The following is a 24067-nucleotide window of genomic DNA, read 5'->3' as shown; positions in this document are numbered from 1 at the left end:
TACTGTACTCTGTACTCTACACAGTACTGCACAGTAAAGTACACAAAAGCACAACCACTTGTAGAGGATGCACGCGTGTGACAAGGTGCGCCAGACACGTGAACTAACTTACGTGATTGGACACGCGAACACACGTTCGCATCTTTGAAAGTTCGCAACTTGAAGGTTCATATGTAGGGGGCTTACTGTAGTTGAGTTAAGAATGGGAGGAATTGAAAGCAGTGATCAGAGAGCAGAGAGTAAACGCTTGAACTAGTTACGTTCAAGGTAGATAAGCTTTGGATGGTAACTAAGTTCATGGTGTGATTGTTGAGCTGGACGCTGGGGGCCTTGGAGTGGGAACTTAAGAAAGTCTATGTGGATGTACTACTGGGAAGGTTGTACTATTGGGAAGGTTGTCTGGATTTTGCTGATTGCCATCACTGGAGCATCATTTAACATGTTCTCTCTTCCTTTGTTTTCTGTAAATTGATATTTTGATGTAGAAACTTAATCAGGTTCAGGTTTGTTTGTTTGCTTTTGTTTCTTCGTCTTTTCTTTTTTGCAAGGCTCCTTCACAGGTAGTGGTGTGTACTTTTATCAGGACATATGTGGTGTCTGGTCGTGTCTCTTTCTGTGATACTAGCACACGTTGGTGATCTTCACCGAGATTTGCTTATTTTGAATGGTGACGTTCTAAATCAGTCATTCCTTGTTCACTTACTATCTTCCATAAAGAGAAAACTCCCCTCATCAATTATCTAGTTACCTGAAGATTCAGTTCATAAGGGGTAAATGCTTGCTGTTTTCCCTTTATTTACTAATTTTCAAAATCATGAGTTGCCTTCCTGGCATCCCTCCAAAGGTGATGAATTAGTTTTATTTTTAAAATTCTGAAGATGTGGATTTATACATATTTGACGTGCTTCAACCCATTGTAATTTTTATTCTTACTAACACTTGCTTGTCCCGCTTCCGGTCAGTGGAAGCCTCTTCAAGTTAGCTCCTGTGTCCCTTACATCCTTGTCACATCACCTAGTGGCGTTTAATAGTTCCACTGCCTTCTGCAACAAGCAGACATTCCAAGACAGACTTATGTAGTTCCCGCCTCACACCTGGAATGAGCCGTTTCCAAGGAGTCCTGATTCCTTTCAGTGGGAAATAAAATATAGAGACCATCATCTAGGTGCCTGGAGTTTCCATTGCCACTGGGTTAGCCACTGTTTCTTGGTCTTTTCCGAAGGCAGAGCTAGGAAACACTTTTTTTTTTTTTAAGATAAAAAACATCATGAATTCATACTGATGTCAGTCACTTTAACATTCATGGAAACAAAGCATCCAATTTACAAATAAATTGCAAGTTTGAAAAAAGAGATGGAAGGGAAACCTATAGATAACAAAAAGACTTAAGGGATATGCCAGCTATGAGAATGTCACCCCAAATAACTTTAAATTAGTGCTTTTTGTTTCAGCATATGTAAAATAATATGTAAAAATGTAAAAGATACACGGAGCATTTTTTGTAAATCTTGAAAGAAGTAAAAAATGCGGTAAATTGAACATTGGAAACTCATCTGAATTGAGCGCACATACATTCTCTTATGCTATTTTTGTGAACACTTTTTTTCACCTTTATGAATAAAGCTAGCTTTGAAGCAAACTCTGTGTCAACCAGTGTTTTAAACAGTTAGAACCTGACACTGGGTCTAAAACCGGCTTGATTCTGGAAAGTAAGTCTTGTACAGCTACCTCTGTGTGAAGAAGCTTTTTTTTTTTTTTTTTTTTTTTTTGCGGTACGCAGACCTCTCACCGCCGTGGCCTCTCCCGTTGCGGAGCGCAGGCTCCGGCCGCGCAGGCTCAGCGGCCATGGCTCACGGGCCTAGCCGCTCCGCGGCATGTGGGATCCTCCCGGACCGGGGCACGAACCCGTGTCCCCTGCATCGGCAGGCGGACTCTCAACCACTGAGCCACCAGGGAAGCCCGTGAAGAAGCTTTTTAAAGAAATACGCACTCATTGAATTCTTTGATTGCCATGACGATACACTGGTGTTCCAAGGTCCAGACAGGCACATAGCCTTGATAGTGAAAGCAAATATTTGCCAATCCTTAGAAAGCAATACAAAACAACCAGCTCCAGCACATCTCAGGCGTTCGTGTGTGTGCACGAATACTCCTTCTTGCATGTTGAACGTCTGCTTTGATTGTCCTTGTATCTCTGTAGCTATGCTTTGATTCACAGTGACTTTCTCAAATAATGGAATTTATTTTCATTGAACACATACTGCAAATAAAAAGGAATACATGGCTGAAGGAGAAGCCAAGGAAGAGGATAGGGGGGAACAGGAAAAGGAAGACTAGCTCTGGGACCTCTGAGGGCCGAAGCATGATGATCTGGGTCCAGAACCGGAGCTCCAAGGCTGGCCCAGACCTCAGGGTTCACCCAAGACTGCCAAGAAAGAGCAGCGCCCACGTCCGGAGCTCAGCACCGCAGGCAGCTCCTACCGAGGGTCTCCCAGCTTCTCTGTACCACTCCCACTTCTCTGCTTGCCACTCCATAGCGAGGACCGGTGCTGTCACTGTGCCTCAGATGTGACCCCTCCCACCGAGCTTCCTCCAAATGCTAGAACCCCTTTCCAAGGTCACTGCTAATGACAACAGACCCCCAAATCCCTACTATTCCCAAGCTTCTGGAAACACAACAGAAGAGGTGGGAGGAGGACTGGCTCTTTCCCAGAACAGGTGGATGGATGGAGGGCTTGATCGTTCACCCTCGAGGGGCAGACTGAGCTCTGTTCTCTGCACCCCATGCTGCGAGGGCATGCTGAGACAGGTGCCCCAGTGACAGCTGTGGGAGGCGGGGCCAGGGCACCAGCAGGGGAGGCTGAGGGCACGGGGGTCTGCCCCCCTCCGATCAGGCTCAGTCACCTCAGCCCTCTTAGCAGCAAGCCCAGCTTGGTGGGGGGAGAAGGACCCACAGCTGTGTTAGGGAGACCTCACCACGTTGGCCCAGCTGCCCTGTCTCTGAGCAGAGCTGCTACCAGTGCCAGCTTCACGGGCTGCTGAGGTGTCAGGTGTGATGATGTAAGTGGTCCTCACTGCGGGGCCCGGCGTCTGGCCAGAGTGCATAGAGAGACTCGGACCAGGGTCTGCTACTCTCAGCAGACCTACCTGTGTTCAAGGAGCTGGGTGCTTGGGAAGGGGTGCCGCCCGGAGGAGGGGAGCCCTGGCAGCACCGGCACGTCGACCGAGGATCCCCGAGGGGCAAGGACTCGCCCGACAGGCCTTGGGGTTCTTGGAACCACTTGGGGCAGGTGCACTCAGCTGAGACAAGGGGGTGAACGCCAGACCCCGCAGTCCTGCCGGCCAGATGACACCCGTCTTGACGGACAGGGTGAACGTGAGGCAGCTCGCAGGCCCTGGCTGCATTCTTGAGCTGCAGGAGAGGCTGCCTTTGGGTTTCGGGTCGTTCACTGACCCGAGGCCCTACTTCCTCGTCCTCTCCTCCCCCAGTCCCTCCCCACCTTCTTGTTAAAACTGTTTCAAGGGTTCTGTCAGTGAATGATCTTATTCATAAAGCAGGGGTGATGACAGTTTGCAGAGCTAAATGGGCACTTAACTGTGTGTCTAATAAATCTGCAACCAGAGTAAACAGAGGGAAGAGGGTTTGGGAAGGAAAGGGGGTCAGGTATGAAAAGAGCCTGTCACAGTGATTTACCAGTCCTCGCAGCAGGCAGCGTCCACCCTGCACCCTCCTGGCCACCGCGGGCCCGGAGCAGCAAGGGACGGATGGTGCACGCGGCTGGACAGGCACACACGGCTGGACGGGCACACGCGGCTGGACGGGGGAGGAGGTGGGGAGGGCCGCGCATCCACCACCCACTGGAGAGGCAAGTGCGGAAGGAGACTGGGAGGCCGAAACATGCTGGTGCCGAACCCCATCCTTTTCAGGATCCGCACCCGGATTACAGCTGTTGTTACCAGGACCTTTCTGCCGCCCCAAACCACCCTCCACCCAGGATTTGGGTGACAGTCTGGGATTAGAGGCACAATTCAGGTGACTTACCAAACACCTGTTGTTCCAGCGCTAATCACCCTCCCAGGTGCACAAGGGGCCAGCTTAACCCTCTCTTAGCGGCCCAGCCTGGGGAGGACATCGTGCGCATGCATCTTCCATGAGTCACCTTCCATGCCCAGAAAGAACACCAGCTCACAGGGTAGGGGCAGGGGCAAACACCACAGAAATCTACCTGGAACCCCTGCCTTCGCTCTGAAACTCACTGAAGTATAAGTGTCTCCAGCAAGATGTTCGTTTATTTGAGGGCAGAGACATATTCCTTGGCCCCCTCCTGCCTCCCCTGCCCTTGGCAGGCACAGGGGAGACACTGAGGAAGCACCTGCTGACGCTGGTGGTGGCCCTAGAAGCCCGGGCAGCCGGCTTTCTGAGGGCAGAGGATGCCCCTGGCTTCCCACCTGGCTGCTGGAGCCTCTCTCAAAGGGCTGCCATCTCCCCCAGCCGCCCCCAGCCCGTGCCTGCTAGTAGGAAGGGTGTGTCAGGCTGCTGCCCACCCGAGGCTTTAGAAGGAGGCGCCATGCTTGGAGCTGAGCCCCGGGTGCAGCTGTCACCTTCTGCCCTTGACCCGCCCCAGCCCTGCCCCAGCCCTGCCCCAGCCCTGCCCCATCCTCCAGGACCAACTCAGCCCCCTTCAGCCATCTCTGCACAGCACCTTGTGCGCCAGGTGAAGCCGCCTCTCACCCACCCACCACCAGCTACAAATATGATTTTGGCCTAAATAGGATTTAATTAACTTGTTTATTTCACATTTCACATTATTTTTTACTGTGTATAAAATATTTATGTTACAACTAACTGCTGAACAATTATCGACAAGAAGACACTGGAACTCACCAAAAAAGATACCCCACATCCAAAGACAAAGGAGAAGCCACAGTGACACGGGATGAGGGGCGCAATCACAGTAAAATCAAATCCCATAACCACGGGGTAGTTGAGTCACAAACTGGAGAACACTTATACCACAGAAGTCCACCCACTGGAGTGAAGGTTCTGAGCCCCACGTCAGGCTTCCCAACCTGGGGGTCTGGCTATTGGAGGAGGAATTCCCAGAGAATCAGACTTTGAAGCCTAGCGGGATTTGATTGCAGGACAGGACTGGGGGAAACAGAGACTCCACTCTTGGAGGGCACACACAAAGTAGTGTGTGCATCGGGACCCAGGGGAAGGAACAGTGACCCCATAGGAGACTGAACCAGACCTACCTGCTAGTGTTGGAGGGTCTCCTGCAGGGACGGGGTGACTCACTGCGGGGACAAGGACACTGGCAGCAGAGGTTCTGGAAAGTACTCTTTGGCATGAGCCCTCCGGGAGTCAGCCATTAGCCCCACCAAAGAGCTTGCAGGCTCCAGTGCTGGGTTGCCTCAGGCCAAACAACTAACAGGGAGGGAACTCAGCCCCAGCCATCAGCAGACAAGCGGATTAAAGTTTTACTGAGCTCTGCCCACCAGAGCAACACCCAGCTCTACCCACCCCCAGTCCCTCCCATCAGGAAGCTTGCACAAGCCTCTTAGATAGCCTCATCCACCAGAGGGCAGACAGCAGAAGCAAGAAGAATTATAATCCTGCAGCCTGTAGGACGAAAACCACATTCACAGAAAGATAAACAAAATGAAAAGGCAGAGGACTATGTACCAGATGAAGGAAAAGATAAAACCCCAGAAAAACAACTAAATGAAGTGGAGACAGGCAACCTTCCAGAAAAAGAATTCAGAATAATGATAGTGAAGATGATCCAGGACCTCAAAAAAGAATGGAGGCAAAGATCGAGAAGATGCAAGAAATGTTTAACAAAGACCTAGGAGAATTAAAGAACAAGCACCTAGAAGAATTAAAGAGCAAACAAACAGAGATGGACAATACAATAAGTAAAATGAAAAATACTCTAGAAGGAATCAATAGCAGAATAACTGGGGCAGAAGAATGGATGTGACCTGGAAGACAGAATGGTGGAATTCACTGCCACAGAACAGATAAAGAAAAAAGAATGAAAAGAAATGAAGACAGCCTAAGAGACCTCTGGGACAACGTTAAACGCACCAACATTTGCATTATCGGGGTCCCAGAAGGACAAGAGAGAGAGAAAGGACCTGAGAAAATATTTGAAGAGGTTATAGTCAAAAACTTCCCTAACATGGGAAAGGAATTAGCCATCCATGTCCAGGAAGTGAATAGAGTCCCAGGCAGGATAAACCCAAGGAGAAACATGCCAAGACACATAGTAATCAAACTGACAAAAATTAAAGGCAAAGAAAGATTATTAAAAGCAACAAGAGAAAAATGACAAATAACACACAAGGGAAATCCCGTAAAGTTAACAGCTGATTTCTCAGCAGAAACTCTACAGGCCAGAAGGGGGTGGCATGACATATTTAAAGTGATGAAAGGGAAGAACGTACAACCAAGATTACTCTACCAGGCAAGGATCTCATTCAGATTCGATGGAGACAAGCAAGAGCTAAGAGAATTCAGCACCACCAAACCAGCTCTACAACAAATGCAAAGGAACATCTCTAAGTGGGAAACACAAGAGAAGAAAAGGACATACAAAAACAAACCCAAAACAATTAAGAAAGTGGTAATAGGAACATACATATCGATAATTACCTTAATGTTAATGGATTAAATGCTCCAAAAAAAGACATAGGCTCGCTGAATGGATACAAAAACAAGACCCATATATATGCGGTCTACAAGAGACCCACTTCAGACCTAGGGACACATACAGACTGAAAGTGAGGGGATGGAAAAAGATATTCCATGCAAACGGAAATCAGAAGAAAGCTGGAGTAGCAATACTCATATCAGATAAAATAGACTTTAAGGGCTTCCCTGGTGGCGCAGTGGTTGAGAGTCTGCCTGCCGAAGCAGGGGACACGGATTCGTGCCCCAGTCTGGGAAGATCCCACATGCCACGGAGCGGCTGGGCCCGTGAGCCATGGCTGCTGAGCCTGCGCGTCTGGAGCCTGTGCCCCGCAACGGGAGAGGCCACAGCAGTGAGAGGCCCGCGTACCACAAAAAAAAAAAAAGGAAAATAGACTTTAAAATAAAGAATGTTACAAGTGACAAGGAAGGACACTACATAATGAACAAGGGATCAATCCAAGAAGAAGATATAACAATTATAAATATATATGCACCCAACATAGGAGCACCTCAATACATAGCTATAAAAGAGGAAATCGACAGTAACACAATAATACTGGGAGACTTTTACACCTCACACCAATGGACAGATCATCCAGACAAAAAATTAATAAGAAAATACAAGCTTTAAATGACACAATAGACCAGATACATTTAATTGATATTTATTGGAGATTCCATTCAAAAACAGCAGATTACGCTTTCTTCTCAAGTGCACATGGCACATTCTCCAGGATAGATCACATCTTGGGTCACAAATCAAGCTCAGTAAATTTAAGAAAATCGAAATCATATCAAGCGTCGTTTCTGACCACAGCACTACGAGATTAGAAATAAATTACAGGGAAAAAATGTAAAAACACAGACAAATGGAGGCTAAACAATACATTACTAAATAACCAAGAGATCGCTGAAGAAATCAAAGAGGAAATCAAAAACTACCTAAAGACAAATGACAAAAAAAAATGACGATCCAAAACCTATGGGATGCAGCAAAAGCAGTTCTAAGAGGGAATTTTATAGCAATACAATCCTACCTCAAGAAACAAGAAAAATCTCAAATAAACAATCTAACCATACACCTAAAGGAACTAGAGAAAGAAAAATGAACAAAACCCAAAGTTAGCAGAAGGAAAGAAATCATAAAGGTCAGAGCAGAAGTAAATGAAATAGAAACAAAGCAATAGCAAAGATCAATAGAACTAAAGCTGGTTCTTTGAGAAGATAAGCAAAATTGATAAACCTTTAGCCAGACTCATCAAGAAAAAGAGGGAGAGAACCCAAATCAATAAAATTATAAATGAAAAAGGAGAAGTTACAATGGACACCGCAGAAATACAAAGCATCATAAGAGACTACTACAAGCAATTCTATGCCAATAAAGTGGACAACCTGGAAGAAATGGACAAATTCTTAGAAAGGTATAACCTTCCAAGACTGAGCCAGGAAGAAATAGAAAGTATGAACAGACCAATCACAGTAATGAAATTGAAACTGTGATTAAAAATCCTCCAACAAACAAAAGTCCAGGACCAGATGGCTTCACAGGTGAATTCTATCAAACATTTAGAGAAGAGCTAACACCCATCCTTCTCAAACTCTTCCAAAAAATTGCAGAGGAAGGAACACTCCCAAACTCATTCTACGAGGCCACCAATCACCCTGATACCAAAACCAGACAAAGATACTACAAAAAAAGAAAATTACAGACCAATATCACTGATGAATATAGATGCAAAAATCCTCAACAAAATACTAGCAAACGGAATCCAACAACACATTAAAAGGATCATACACCAGGATCAAGTGGAATTTATCCCAGGGATGCAAGGATTCTTCAATATACGCAAATCAATCAATGTGATGCACCATATTAACAAATTGAAGAATAAAACCATATGATCATCTCAATAGATGCAGAAAAAACTTCTGACAAAATTCAACACCCATTTTTTGGTAAAACCTCTTCCAGAAAGTGGGCATGGAGGGAACCTACCTCAACCTAATAAAGGCCATATATGACAAACCCACAGCAAACATCATTCTCATGGTGAAAAACTGAAAGCATTTCCTCTAAGATCCGGGAACAAGACAAGGATGTCTACTCTTGCCACTATTATTCAACATAGTTTTGGAAGTCCTAGCCATGGAAATCAGAGAAGAAAAAGAAATAAAAGGAATACAAATTGGAAAAGAAGAAGTAAAACTGTCACTGTTTTTGGATGACATGATACTATACATAGAGAATCCTAAAGATGCCACCAGAAAACTACTAGAGCTCATCAATGAATTTGGTAAAGTTGCAGGATACAAAATTAATGCACAGAAATCTCTTGCATTCCTATACACTAACAACAAAAGATCAGAAAGAGAAATCCAGGAAACAATCCCATTCACCATCGCAACAAAAAGAATAAAATACCTAGGAATAAACCTACCTAAGGAGGTAAAAGACCTGTACTCAGAAAACTATAAGACACTGATGAAAAATAAAAAATGACACAAACAGATGGAGAGATATACCATGTTCTTGGATTGGAAGAATTAATATTTTGAAAATGACTCTACTACCCAAAGCAATCTACAGATTCAATGCAGTCCCTATCAAATTACCAATGGCATTTTTTACAGAACTAGAAGAAATCTTCTTAAAGTTTGTATGGAGACACAAAAGACCCCAAATAGCCAAAGCAATCTTGAGGGGAAAAAAACAGAGCTGGAGGAATCAGACTCCCTGACTTAGACTATACTACAAAGCTACAGTAATCAAGACAATATGGTACTGGCACAGAAACAGAAACATAGATCAATGGAACAGGGTAGAAAGCCCAGAGATAAACCCACACACCTATGGTCATCTAATCTATGACAGAGGAGGCAAGGGTATACAATAGAGAAAAGACAGTCTCTTCAGTAAGTGGTGCTGGGAAAACTGGACAGCTACATGTAAAAGAATGAAATTAGAGCACCCCCTAACACCGTACACAAAAATCAACTCAAAATGGATTAAAGACCTAAAGGTAAGACCAGACACTATAAAACTCTTAGAGGAAAACATAGGAAGAGTACTCTTTGACATAAATCACAGCAAGATCTTTTTTGACCTACCTCCTAGATTAATGGAAATAAAAACAAAAATAAACAAATGGGACCTAATGAAACTTAAAAGCTTTTGCACAGCAAAGGAAACTATAAACAAGATGAAAAGACAACCCTCAGAATGGGGGAAAATATTTGCAAATGAATCAGCGGACAAAGGATTAATCTCCAAAGTATATAAACAGCACATGTAGCTTAGTATTATAAAAAACAAACAACCCAATCAAAAAATGGGCAGAAGACCTAAATAGACATTTCTCCAAAGAAGACATACAGATGGCCAAGAAGCACATGAAAATATGCTCAACATCACTAATTATTAGAGAAATGCACATCAAAACTGCAATGAGTTATCACCTCACACCGGTTAGAGTGGTCATTATCAGAAAATCTAAAAAATGCTGGAGAGGGTGTGGAGAAAAGGGAACCCCCTTGCACTGTTTGTGGGAATGTAAATTGGTGCAGCCACTATGGAGAACAGTATGGATGTTCCTTGAAAAATTAAAAATAGAACTACCATATGACCCAGCAATCTCACTACTGGGCATATACCCAGAGAAAACCATAATTCAAAAAGACGCACCCCGGGCTTCCCTGGTGGCGCAGTGGTTGAGAGTCCGCCTGCCGATGCAGGGGACGCGGGTTCGTGCCCTGGTCCGGGAGGATCCCACATGCCGCGGAGCGGCTGGGCCCGTGAGCCATGGCCGCTGAGCCTGTGTGTCCAGAGCCTGTGCTCCGCAACGGGAGAGGCCACAACAGTGAGAGGCCCGCGTACCGCAAAAAAAAAAAAAAAAGACGCACCCCAATGTTCATTGCAGCACTATTTACAATAGCCAGGTCATGGAAGCGACCTAAATGCTCATCGACGGACAAATGGATAAAGAAGATGTGGTACATATATACAATGGAATATTACTCAGCCATAAAAAGGAACGAAATGGGGTCATTTGTAGAGATGTGGATGGACCTAGAGACTGTCATACAGAGTGAAATAAGTCAGAAAGAGAAAAACAAATATATATTAATGCATATATGTGGAATCTAGAAAAATGGTACAGATGAACCAGTTTGCAAGGCAGAAATAGAGACACAGATGTAGAGAGCAAAAGTATGGACACAAAGGATGGAAAGCAGGGGTGGTGGTGGGATGAATTGGGAGATTGGAATTGACATGTATACACTAATATGTATAAAATAGATAACTAATAAGAACCTGCTGTATAAAAAATAATTTTAAAAAGTAAAATATGTTGCATAAAACATTTATTTACTTTTGGCCACATGGCTTTATTTTTATTTGCCATGGCTTGTGAGATTTTCATTCCCCAACCAGGGATTGAACCTGCACCCTCAGCAGTGAAAGAGCAGAGTCCTAACCACTGAACCACCATGGAATTCCCTAAATAGGATGTTAATTCTCTTTTAGACAAACGCTTCTGTATGCGTCTTTTTCCCAGGCTGCTGGCTGCAACCCCGTCTGCGATCTCCTTGAAGGGGAATCTTCCGAGGGCATCTTCTTCAGAGCCCCATCAACACCTTCTCCCCCAAAGAGTTAACAAGATGGGGGTGAACTGACCCTTGGCCTTGTGGGCCACCAAGTTGGGGCTCCCCGTCACCCCCTCCACCCTCTGTCCCTGGGGAAGCGGCCTGACACTGCTTCCCTTGGCAGACGGGACTGTTTCTGCAGACGACAGAGGTGTGTTGCTCGCCTTCTCTCTTGTCTCTGAAAAATGCTGGCACCCCCCAGCCCTGCAGCCAGCCAGCGAGGCCCTAACAGGGGTCAGTGCCCGGGAGAGCTGCTTCATGGCCAAGAGCTGGACCTTCCCTCCTGCTGAGAACTCAGAAGCTCTGGGCCAGGAACGGTGTCAGCAGGACACCAGGAGCATCTAGATCCTCCAGGTGCCTTGGGAGTCTCCGTGCAGAAAAAGAAACTCTGAAAAACAGCCTCGAGGAATTTACGTTCTAACAGGGAAACAAAACAAATCCGTGTGCTCTTTGGAAGTATGGCAGGACCACAGTGATGATGACAAACGATGCAGTTAGAGGAAGCAGCGAGAGAGGAAGGAACAGGTTAGACTGGGATAGAGGTGAGGTTATTGAAGGGACAGAAGAGGTGGCTTCAAACTCATGCTGAGGAGGGTAAGGGAGCAGAAGCAGGGCGGCAGGGAGAGGGCATTGTCTCCTGGGCACAGAGCAGCTGGGGCGCAGCCTCACAGAGCAGGGCTGAAGGATCAGAAGAGGAGGGAGAAGCCTCTGGAGAAGCCTGGAAGGTGCAGCACTCGGTGAGGGTGGTGGCGAGGAGAGAATCGCAGGGGAGGTTTGTGTACACACAGCAGCAGCCCCCGGTGCTCTAGGCAAACAGGTAATTCAGTGCATAGAAATCCTGAGAAGCAGGTGTTCTGTGTGTGTGTGTGCAAAGCACATTTCAGCTTTCTAACCCCAATACTTCCTGCTCTTCAAATAGGATGGGGGTAAGGTTTAGGCAGCACCTACAGAAAATTACCAGTGGATCAGGCAAATGCCTAGAGGCTGACCAGGGCTGCTGGGGAAACCACGGGGACAGTCTTTAACCCGGTCCTGCGAAGTCCCAGCTCATTTTCTGCTGAGACAACACTCGACCAGGCTGACAGAGCACAGCTCCTTGAGGAAAGAGCGTCGTGCCCTGCAGTCCAGCTCCAGCCCAGGCGCGGCCCAGGGCATGGGGCAAGGCTGGGTGGAACGAAGTTGAAGGGTGGTGAGAAGGGCAGGGGAATCTATAAACAACTCTGAGGGGAGGTCACTGAGGTCTCCAGGCCCCCTCTCTAAGACGGTTCTAGAACCGAGCAGTCTCTGAGACAAACCTGAAACCAGCCCAGTTAAGGTTGGTTTCTGATAGATCTGTCCGGTCCAGTTTGAGGGCCAGAAGCTCACAGCGTGAGACCCACTGGGGGCGATCGTCTGAGTCAAGCTGGGTGAGTGTTGTCTCAGCAGACCTTTGTAGACTGTGGAGAAGGGGCGTGTAGGCCAGTCCGGGGCGCCGTGACCCAGAACAGGAGCGCAGTGCTCGGCAAGCACCCCTGGCCACTCTGGGAGGCTGGGACCTGCCCCAGGAACCCAGGCGGTGGAGCAGAGGCAGGGAGGCCTCCTCCAAACCCCTGCTTTAGGACGAAGCTAAGTGCAGGGAGCCTGTTGCCGTGGAAGTTTTTCCAACCCCTGAAAAGGCGCAGGCGGTTTCCAGTGGGGGAGAGAGGGCACGCTAACCGTGAAAACCGTCTGCAGGGACTCAGGCCCCCTGGCTTGGTTTTCAGCATGGTCCCCGATCAGCTACACGACCCAGGGTTAGACGCTGAACCTCGCTCTGATGAATGGGGCTTCCTGTAAAACTGGAAGCAGCGGCCCATCTTGCAGCCTTAGGGGCAACACCAGCTAAAAGCGCGTGTAAAGAGCCTGTCGCGTCCTCACAGGGAGGCCGGGATGCCGCGTGGTCAGCTTCCCTCGGTGGTCAGTTTGCCTCGGCCCTCTCCCTTCCTCTGGAAAACAAAAGGCAGCAGGTGACCGGACTCTAAAGTAAGACCCTGAACCCTCAGGGGTCACCATCCTGGATGCCGGAGAAGGGAGAGAATGCTTTTGTTCAGCACGGTCCTCAAAGGTGGATGACGGTAGGGGAACAGATGTCCAGAGGCCTCTGAGAAAGAAGGTGAAAAGGGAGGAAATGGTCCCCCGTAGGAACCTGTGGAGCTGGTTTCCGGCTGCCGGTCACAGGGCTCGGGAACGGGAGGGAAAAGGGAAGGATGGGTGTGGAGAAGGACCAGGGCGTGGCCCCAAATCAGAGCCCACCTGCGCCGGAAGGGCCTCGCTCAGACCCATCTTTGATCCACGGGGCTGCGCTCTGCCGAGCTGTGGCTAGAGGATAAGCCCAGGGCTTGTCAGTGGAGGTGACCTTGGGCTCGGGGCTTCCAAACCAGGAGGAAAGATAATCCAGGCTCTTCAACTCCCCACTCATCCCTTGAACCCTTAGGGCCAAGAAACAATACCAAAGATGACAGGCCAGGAACTCAGGGCTGGAAGTCAGAAACAGGGCCCAGAACTAGGCTGGGGAAGACCGAGTGTGTGTACGTACATCTGTACCTGTGCAAGGGCAGTCACCGTCAGACACCTGAGAGAAGGGCTGTGAGAGTCCAGACCCAGAGAGCAAAAACCAGCCTAAGAAAGCGGTGTCCAAACGATGGCCTTTCTGGGGTGGGAGGGCAGGACGGAACAGTTCCTCAGGAGGGAGGACCCACCTGCTTGCTTTGGCCACGGTGACACCACCTGGCGGGCAGATCACAAAGCCGTGTGTGGGGTGGGCCGCAGGTGAGGGAGCTTCCCGCAGGCACGGAGCAAGAAGCCCTGCCGGCAGCTGGGGCGGGCTACACAGACTGGTTCTCGGACGCCAGACCCCTACCTCCTTGGTGTATTCACAGAGTAAGAAAGAGACTGCTTTCTCTTTGTTGATCTCAACAGCCAGGGGAAGGAAGGTGCGGCCTTAGCAAAGTCGAAATGGTAGTCACTAGGCGGCTTGAATCCATTCCTGTCCAAAGGAGTTGTATGTTATAAGCTCTCAGGCTTATGAGGTTTTGATATTTAAATTTTAAACAAAAGCCACCCTGAATAGTCACCACAGTACCTGAAATTTTTAGCACTAATAAAAGATATAAAAACATGTGAAAAAGAAAAGCAATTGAAGTCACTGTCCGTGTAAATGGAGGGAAGCAGGAAGCCAGATTACTAAAAACAAGCAGATATTCCCGTTCAACTTTTTAGAAAGAAGTATATGATTTGTTTTACAGAACTAGTGACAGGCTTTACTTCCTAGTTGAGGCAATTATTAAAGTCAGTTTATATTTCCCCAGCCCACAATCGGGAATTACTGAGTAATTAATAATTGGAGGGTCCATAAAAGGGGCCCTGTGCCCTGTAGGACATCACACGTGAACATGTCAGGGGAACGGTGATCTCACAGCCCCCGTGAGATCAGGCCTCAGGCCCGTTTGCAGGATAGTCGGGCAAGAAGCAGAGTCAGAGTTTTCTCTTTCGGAAGCCTGGAACCCACCTCTTTCCTGGTCTTATTAAAAGTAGGACGTGATTTTTTTTATATATATATAAATTCGTTTTATTTATTTATTTGACTGCGTTGGGTCTCTGTTTCTGTGCGAGGGCTTTCTCTGATTGCGGCGAGCAGGGGCCACTCTTCACCGCGGTGCGCGGGCCTCTCACTGTCGCGGCCTCTCCTGTCGCGGAGCACAGGCTCCAGATGCGCAGGCTCAGTAGTTGTGGCTCATGGGCCCAGTTGCTCCGCGGCATGTGGGAGCTTCCCAGACCAGGGCTCGAACCCGTGTCCCCTGCATCGGCAGGCAGATTCTCAACCACTGCGCCACCAGGGAAGCCCTAGGACGTGATTTTAAGTTTAAAACCACAGAGCACATCTAGCCAAGTAGTTCTCAGTTTTTCTTTTGTTAAAAGTTGTAGAGCCCATCATTCAAATGGCTCCTTACTATAGAAAAATACACAAGAACCAGTAAAAACGGTTCCCTGTAGCAGGTGGGGGCATTGGGTGGAGAGGGCGGGAGGGAAGCAAGACTTCTTTTCATATAGCTTGACTTTTGAAACCTACGAATTTATTGTCTCTTTGAAAAAGTAAAACACTTTTTGAAAGCTGGAAGCTCATCGTGTAAAGTGGTTACAGCAGAGCCCCCTGGGCAGGAGACGGTGGGAGGTGAGGGGGGCAGAGGCCCTGCTCCCGTTTCTCTCGTGCTGTTTCCATTTGCTCTGCACTTGGACACCAGTGGGCCTGGCCTAATCTTACATGTTCCTTCTGGGGAAATTAAAGCCCAGGGAGCCAGGCCATCTCTCCGTCTCTCGTTCCATAGGACATATTCAAGAAGGGCTAAGTAGGACTCCATTGTATATAGGTACCACATCTTCTTTATCCATTCATCTGATTCAATATCCTGTGATAAACCATAATGGAAAAGAATATGAAAAAGAATGTATATATATGTATAACTGAGTTGCTTTGCTATATACAGCAGAAATTAACACAACACTGTAAATCAACTATACTTCAATTAAAAAAGATTAAGAAAAAAAGAAGGGCTAAATACACTCCCCAGAAGAAAGAATACACCCAATCCTTTTTTGAAAGGTTTATTTTTAATTAAAAAATAAAAGTTATCTTAACATATCTGCATTGCGGCTTCAGGGATGGAAACTTAATGAAGCAAGAAAAACAAGGTTTATCAGTTCTTGGGTCACCTGACCACCTTACAATGGATACAAAGGCACACGTGTCTTCAAACAAACTTTATTCTATTAACTCAGAACTCCCTTCCCCCAACTCTTATTTGCCCACCCTCACCAACCCCGCCCTGCCAAAAAAAAAAAAAAAAAAAAACCAAAAACATTAAATTCTCTTTTAAAACTACAGAAATAAGTGCTGAGTCAGCAAGGAACCTGGGCATGCTGCCCACTCCGGCATCCCGCTCTGCTTTGACGGCTGGCTGTCCAGAGGCTGGCTGGAGCGTCCTCTACCACACCGGGGGGCTTGGACCCGGACAGCCCCACGGCATCACCCCAGCTGGGGTCGGCAGTTCCAAGGCACTGTGTCCCTTAGTCAAGGGCATCCGTGGCTAAAGCAGCCTTTCAGGAAGAGCAGGCCAAAGGCAGCAAGTCTTCCTCAAAGTCTCGAGGTGAGACCTGTGGGCAGGAGGGAGGGAGCCGGCGGTGGTCTTCTCCCCCCAAGTTACCGGCTATCGGAAGCTTTCCTCTCCCTGGTCTCCCTGCATTCTCTCTTTCCCTTCTTCCCAGTCTCCCCCTTCCCGCTCCTCGCAAGAGTTTTATTTTAGCTTGATGGTGGGGGTTCCGGAGAAGCTACTGGCAACTCCTGGGGCTGGTCTAGGGGCTCAGCCACCTCTGCGGGGACACCGTGCACTTTCGGTTTCTGCGTGTCACAGAGCCCCTCCTGGCCCTGGGAGGGCTCCCAGAGCTCCTTGCTCTGGGCCTGGCTGTTCAACTTCTCTTCAGCTTCAATCTCTTCTGAAGTGGGGATGGAGTTCTTTTTGGGACGACCTTTGGGTTTTGTGGGCGCTTCCTGTCCACCTTTAAGAACCTACGTGGGAGAAAAACAGTCATCAGACCTGAGAAATAACTCCTTCCCTCCACTTTCCCACTCCCAAGGCCTCTAAACCATTCCTTCCCAGCAGTGAAGTCGCAAGTAATGGCAAAAAGTATTCTCCACGGGTCACCTGCAGTCTACAAAGACAGATGCATCCATGAAAGACGCAATGCACTTTTAGTCAATATCACTTCTATTGGTGTTAAATACGATGATCATAAGCACATGAAAAAATCCAACTTCAACGACGGGGAAGGAAATGAAAATTAAAATATGAATGTGGTAAGTTGACAAGTTATAAGGAAAAGACAATACTTGTAGCAAACAGGGAAATTAACACGCATATGCTAGTGTAAAAGTGTAATTGGTACAGCTTTTTCAAAAGACCATCTGAGACTGCAAATCAAAAGGCTGAAAATGTTCATACCCTTTGACACAGAAATTCCATTTCTAACAATTTAGCCTAAGGAAGTCATCAAAGATTGGGACAATGACTGATGTGCAAAAATGTTCATCACAAAATTGGTTATAATCGCAAAAATCGGTTCTAACAGCAAAAATACTCTAAGGCTTCCACCCTATGATTGAATACATAATTATAGTATAATGGCAAAGAGAGAACACGTGAAAACCATTACAGCCATTATACAGGAGAATGTATAACAACATGGGAAATGTTATTAATATATTTTTGTGAAAAACGGGTTCTAAACCAGCATAATTTAATTTGGTGGCTAGACAACTGCACACCACCCTGTTTGTAGTCTCAGGATCATGGATAATTTAAAATTTTTTCATTGTTTTTTTTCTGTACTTTCTAATTTTTCAACAATGCTCATGTATAAGTATTTCTGAAATCAGAAAAAAAAGACGTCATGAAACATGGTTTTGTAGTGTTCAAAGAGGCAGTAGTGCACAGAAGAGAGTGTTCTAGCTTTGAAAGTGGAATAACTAGATTAAATTCTAACTGTGCTCCTTATCCACTTTCTCTCTGGGACAGTCCTTGAAAGACTCTGAGCCTCAGTCTCCTAATCTGTAAAATGGGGATAAGCATACTTTCCTGCACAGGGCGATGGTGAGGGGAACCAACAGGTAATGTAGGGTAAGGGCCAGAAGTGTTCCTGAGTGTTTCAGAATCTGCCTCCCACCCTCCTTGCCTGGGTGACTCCACTGAGACAGTGCCTCTCCCGGGAGCCTGACCGGACCTCCCAAGTCCAAGTTAAATGCCCTGTGAGCATCCTATCAGAGCACTTTTCAGATACGCCTGTCACCGCATGTTTACTTGCCTGTCCCTCCCACCCAGTCCCTGCACACAGCAGGCGTTCAACGGCTGTCATCGAATGAACTAACCTTTCTCAACAGGCCTTTCCATAGAATTGAAGAAAGATATAAAGTAAGCAAAATAATGATAACCCAATGGCCTTCACTGATTGCAAATGACTTGCACATTTATTATCCCAATTCGTGACTTACATGAGAGTCCCATGAGGTAGGCAGGGATAATTTTTAAAATATTTTTATTACTTTGGGTTATAACAGGCACTCCTTCTTCCACTGGCTCTGAACTCTGGCTGGTGCAGCTGTTGACCTGGGCAGCTCGTGAGAAGGGCTTCAGGAGGACCTGGATTAGCACAGATAATCAGAAGTGGATGTACTTTCGCTACTTCCACACCTTTTGTGATCTCAGCTTCCTCATTTGAACAGAAGCTCTTTGAAGGTAACTCCTGCATCTGTCCCTTGCTTTGTGCTCCAAGCATCTAACTTGCACCTAACTTTCTATGCAGTTGTTAAATATTTACTGACTATATCTCTTTCCTCTAAGAGCAGCAGACCTCCGGGTGCTGAATTGTAAGAATGAATGTAGTAACTTGATAAACCATAAATACTTTTTTTAGAAAAAGCTTTATTGAGATATAATTCACATACCACACATTTCATTCATTTATAGTGCACAACTTAGTGATTTTTTGTATAGTCACGGAATTGTGCAGCTCTCATCAGAATCTGATTTTAGAACATTTTCATCGCCCCCAGAAAGAAAGCCGGTACCCGTTAGCAGCCTCTCCCCACTTCTCCCCTGCCCCCCCAACCCTAGGCACCCATGACTCTGCTTTCTGTTTTTACAGATTTGCCTGTCCTGGACCTTTCATATGAAGGGAAACACACAACGTGTTGTCCTGTGTGACTGGCTTCCTTGACTTATGTTTCCAAGGTTCATCCATGTTGTGGCATGTGTCAGTACTTCATTCCTTTTTTTGGCCAAATAATATCCATTGTATGGATATACCACAATCTGCTTATCCATTCATCAGCTGACGGCCACTTGGATTGCTTCTGCCTTCTGAATACTGTGAGTAACGCTGCTGTGAACGCGGGTGTACAGATAGCTGTTTCCGTCCCTGCTTTCACTTCTTTTTGGGTATATGACCAGAAGTGGAATTGCTGGGTCAAATGGTAACTCCGTGTTTAACCTTTGGAGGGATTTCCAGGCTGTTTTCCAAAGCAGCTGCCCCCTGTTCCATTCCAATCAGCAGAATATGAGGGTTCCAGTTCTGCCCATCCTCGCCAACACTTGTTATTATGTCTTTTTGATTCTAGCCATCCTAGTGGGTGTGACGTTGTACTGCATTTTATTTTATTTATTTATTTTATTTTTTTGCGGTACTCGGGCCTCTCACTGCCGTGGCCTCTCCCGTTGCGGGGCACAGGCTCCGGACGCGCAGGCTCAGCGGCCACGGCTCACGGGCCCAGCCGCTCCGCGGCATGTGGGATCCTCCCGGACCGGGGCACGAACCCGTGTCCCCTGCATCGGCAGGCGGACTCTCAACCACTGCGCCACCAGGGAAGCCCTGAATTTTATTTTTTAATGGATGGGTTGGTGTCTTATGGTCGCATCTCCATTGCCTGGTGAAAGTAAGTGCTCACGAGATGAAATGAAATGGAGTCTTGTTTCCCAAAGGGGCCTGAATCCGGCTGGCCTGTGGAATGCTCTCTGAAGTTAAATGTGCGAAGTTACTTCCATTTCGTTTCATACGACATTGATAACCATCGACACCCCGCCCACGGCTGCACCAGCAGCGCAGTGGCTGGTGGAAAACAGGTGACGTCAGAGGCAGAGGCACACGTGTCTCCCACGGGCACCGGGCGATGCCGGCACAGGTGGCAGGCTGTCAGTTCGTTCACCGTCTGACGCATGAAAAGATCGCTGATAACCAACTTAAACAATGCCTCTGCCACTCAGGAGACATTGATTTCGATGACAATGATGGACAGGGAAGGAGGTGGGTGGTGGAACTTGCACAGAAAGCAGTGAAGGGACTTGCCCAAAACCAGCCAGGGAGGGGCACGCCTGGGAACACGGCCCAGTGTTGCCAGCTCCCAAATCTGGTTCCCTTAGAGATCAATCCCCCAAAAGGTTTCATGGGTGTCTTAGTCTAGCAGTTGGGGAGCAACAGTATATTTAATTGAATCTTATTTATCCTTCAATTTCACCTTCTCCCTGCAACCTGGCCCAATACCTCTCCTCTGGACTCTTATGGGGTTCTAAATCTACAAACAAACAACCAGCACTTAATTACAATGTGCTCCTTTGCTGCTTCCTGGACGTTGCTTCTTCGACTGGATCATAAATTCCCGAAGACAGGGCTCTATTTTGTTCCGTGACTTCCTATGGTGCCTAGGACGAGGCGTGGTTCACAAGAGACACTGGATACGTATCTGTTGATGCACGCAATGTATGTGTGTTTGTACATGTGTCCGGCGTTGCCGCGTCACTGGGAGAGCATTCATGGGCCAGGCCGCCTCCATCTGAAAATCCTTCCACCTCGGGGGCAAGTCCCCCCAGAGGAAATGATGAAATTTGCCCAGGAATTTTTTTTCTAGGGATATAATAAATGCTGCCTGCCTTGGTGGCTTTCTTCCCATTTCCATTAATATTCATTTGCAATTTATTTATTTAGTCTTCTCTTTCTTAGCAGGCAATAGCAAGAACTAAAGTTTTCAGAAAAAAAAAATATTGGACAGAAACAAAATTGAGAAAACTCAAAATCTATTACCTATTATCAAAAAACACTGATTAACTTTTTTTTTTTTTCCTGAAAACTAGGTGGTAGGGGGACCTTAGTTACTTGGTAATTGTGAAAAAAATTCATATTCCATCCCTGGAGACACCAGGAAACATGGCTTGTGAGCAGATGCCTTAGCAAATTGGAACGTCATGCAGGCAGGCCTGAGCTCCTGAGAGGAGAGGGGGCCAGTGGCATCCAGCGAGGATGTGCAGAGGCCGCGGTGCACATGGTCTCTAAAGAATCGGAGCAAGGCTTCTTCCCACCCTCATCCCCACCCTCCTCTCTTCTCTGGGCTTTGACCTTGACCCTTGGGGTTTACGAAACTGGAAGTGAAACCCAACTACTTTGGATTTAACTGTGCTTTTTCAAAAAAAGAGGGGTGGTAAACCATTATGAAATAGAGTTCCTCAAAATGCAGAGATGTTTATTCTTTTTTTAAAGAGATGTTTATACTAATATAAGTTCATTTAAAAACCAAATATGGAAGAGCTCATCAGCTAGGCACAAGAGCAGCACTAGGGAAACCAGTCACTATACCATGCGTATCAGAGGAACCTGGGTGCTGGTTAACACCCCCTGTCCTGGAAACAGGACAGGGAAGCAGAATCCTGGAGGGGCCTCGAGTTCTGCATTTGTACCTGCCACCCGGGTTACTCTGACCCCGCCCACTAGAGCTGAGAATCACTGCATTGGGGGACACACAGCTACAAGAGCAGATGTGCCCTGTATATCCTCTAAACAAAGAGAACTGGCTTCTGATTCTTAGCTGTTGGTGGGAGGGGGAAGGAAGTTCTTTGAAAAGTCTAGCAGGTGGGGTTAAAACCCACAACTGAGAAGCTTGGGGGCTTTCTTTTTATTTTATTTCTAATGAAACTGTGAAAAAGAATATCCTTCTGGTCAGGAAATCCAGGTCAGAAAGAAGGGCTTATCCTATTAATTCAAACAGCCTCCCTCCTAGCCAGCATCTTAAAAGGCCTTCCAATCTCTGGAGCTCAAACCACCAAATGGTCCTTCCTGCCTTCTTAGCAGCCCTGTAAGAAGAATTTCTCGTGTCACGATGGGCCCGTGGTAAGACCTACTCTCTTTCTTACCATTTTCTTCCATTTCATCCTGCGGTTCTGGTACCAAGTCTTCACCTGCAGTTGAGTGAGTCCCAGAGACTGGGCCAAGTCCAACCTACAAGGCACGAGAGACAGAGGAAGGATGAGGAAGAGGGGAAAGGGCAGCAAAGGTGGGGTCCTGTTGGCTACCTCTAGGCACTGCTACCAACGCGTGGACCTCCCCATTAAACCAATTCCTCCCCGAAGAGCTTTGCTTTCCTTCCAAGAATCCTATGGAGGAAACTCTGGGAAGCTAACAAACAGATGCCCAGGCCCAAGGACTGTCTACACTGGAACTGAAAAGAATTTCTGAGCCTTCACTGCAAAGCCCTCTTCCTGACCCGATAGGCTCCTTACTCTGATCCTGTACAAAAGGAAGGCTCTGCTCCAAAATCCAAACTGGGGAGAAAAGGTAAAGCCGTATTTTCCTTATCAGAATCCCGCTCATCACTCAGTCCGGCTCAAGCCCCACCTCCCGGGGGTGAGCCTGCTGCTGCCCCTCCCACCAAGCAGGTTGCCTCCTCTACCCAGGTTGCCCATCACCCAGGTGGCTCTGAGTCCTCGCCGGTCTCTGATTGCTTCACATGAGTTATTTCTGCCTCCCTAACTGAACTGCAAGAGTTGACTTCCTAACGCAACTGCTGCTTTTACAGTCGCGAAAGTGCCGACCGCACTCTGAATCCAGAACAAGGGCTCACAGATACCTTTCGATGGATTGACTCATCCACCACCGCTGCCCTCAACTGTTATGATGCCAGCTTCCAAAATAAACATCACACCCGTAGCGCCGCCTCCTTCCCATTTCACGGCTGAGCGTGGTCCTGCATTTCTCTGTAGCCTCCTGCAAAGCCCTGAATGTCAAAGCCGTTCCCGGGGAAGTATGCAGTTGGAGCTAATTCTAACAACACGGCACCTGTTTCCAGAGCACCACCACGTCCCAGGCTGTGTGCTGTGTGCGGAGCACATGAAACGGGAAAGGGAGCCAGGCTGAGGTTGTCCACCTCAGTCCCTGAGACTGTTGGAAGCGTTGACCTGTGTTTACTGATGCCAACCCCAGGTCCACCTGAGCACCCGCTGGAAGGACCACCTCTGGCTGGAAGGAGCCCACACGAGCTGCGCCCCCCCCACCCCCCGCCAAGGTCCCAACCCTGGTCCCTGGAGCAGCGTGGACTTGTCACGCAGCACCCCTGACACAGCTTGAGCAGGGACCACCACTTTGGGAGGCCCCGGTGGATGTAACGTCCACCATCTCACAGCAGCCTGCACAGCCGCCAGCCTGGGCTGCGGGGAATCTCGGGCGCGAGTCCTCAGCTGCAACTTTCTCTAAGCTGAGGAGTCACGAGCGACACCTCACCATCAGGGAGACCAGCAGGTACGGGAGTGAAGGTTCCAGGTACAGCTCCTGGCACTCCAGGTGCAGCGGCCCAGCCCCCCTGCTGTGACCAGAGAGCCCAATTTCAATCTCCGATAATAAAAACCGTGCTCCTTCCAGGAACTTCAGCTCCTGGCTTCAGTCGGCATTCACACATATCTGTCTGTCCCAGTAAAAGGGCCACTGGAAGGTGACAGTTTTGCTGAAAGTGATTAACAGACTGAAGCTAGTAAATTCCCAGTGCCAGCAGCCCTCACCCTCCCCACTAAGGAAGCCCTGCCCCCCGAGGAGCTGTTCATTAAAGCATCAAGAGCCCAGGGGGCCATCCCGCAGGTCTCCCAGGTCTCCCCTGGCTCCCCTGTGCCTTCCCGGCCGGTTCACCTGAGGCCATCAGGTGCATTAGTGAACGGAAGGTTCAAGTTCACAGCTCTGCCACCACATGAGCAAACGAGGTGAGCTCACTTGGGAAAAATGCGCCCCTGACTCACTCTGGCTCCAGAAACATGCTTCACTGTCATCGGCCTCCGCTCATTACCTGCCACCCTTACAAATTCTCACTACCCTGCATATTCGCTTAGATGGGGTCACCCAGGAAACCGG

At 47.7% G+C, this 24067-nt stretch overlaps 1 protein-coding gene and 1 long non-coding RNA gene across 2 annotated transcripts in view; one reads left to right on the top strand and one right to left on the bottom strand.

Annotated features, from left to right (window-relative positions):
- LOC132526436 (uncharacterized) overlaps positions 1–19308 on the top strand; it is an 88019-nt gene extending 68711 nt beyond the window's left edge. The window contains exons 2-3 of the long non-coding RNA XR_009542569.1: positions 18468–18645; positions 19055–19308. This is a non-coding gene — a long non-coding RNA (uncharacterized LOC132526436). The remainder of the gene's footprint in view (positions 1–18467; positions 18646–19054) is intronic.
- Positions 15946–24067, bottom strand: part of BARX2 (BARX homeobox 2) — a 67437-nt gene continuing 59315 nt past the window's right edge. The window contains exons 3-4 of the mRNA XM_060160765.1: positions 22087–22171; positions 15946–16922 (exon numbers count right to left, since the gene is read on the bottom strand). Of these exons, the coding sequence (XP_060016748.1) occupies positions 16656–16922; positions 22087–22171 (352 nt within the window). The 3' untranslated portion in view covers positions 15946–16655. The remainder of the gene's footprint in view (positions 16923–22086; positions 22172–24067) is intronic.

The sequence above is a fragment of the Lagenorhynchus albirostris genome, chromosome 9 (genome assembly GCF_949774975.1).
Source record: "Lagenorhynchus albirostris chromosome 9, mLagAlb1.1, whole genome shotgun sequence".
NCBI classification, from domain to species: domain Eukaryota; kingdom Metazoa; phylum Chordata; class Mammalia; order Artiodactyla; family Delphinidae; genus Lagenorhynchus; species Lagenorhynchus albirostris.
This window is presented reverse-complemented; position numbering and strand designations above follow the sequence as displayed.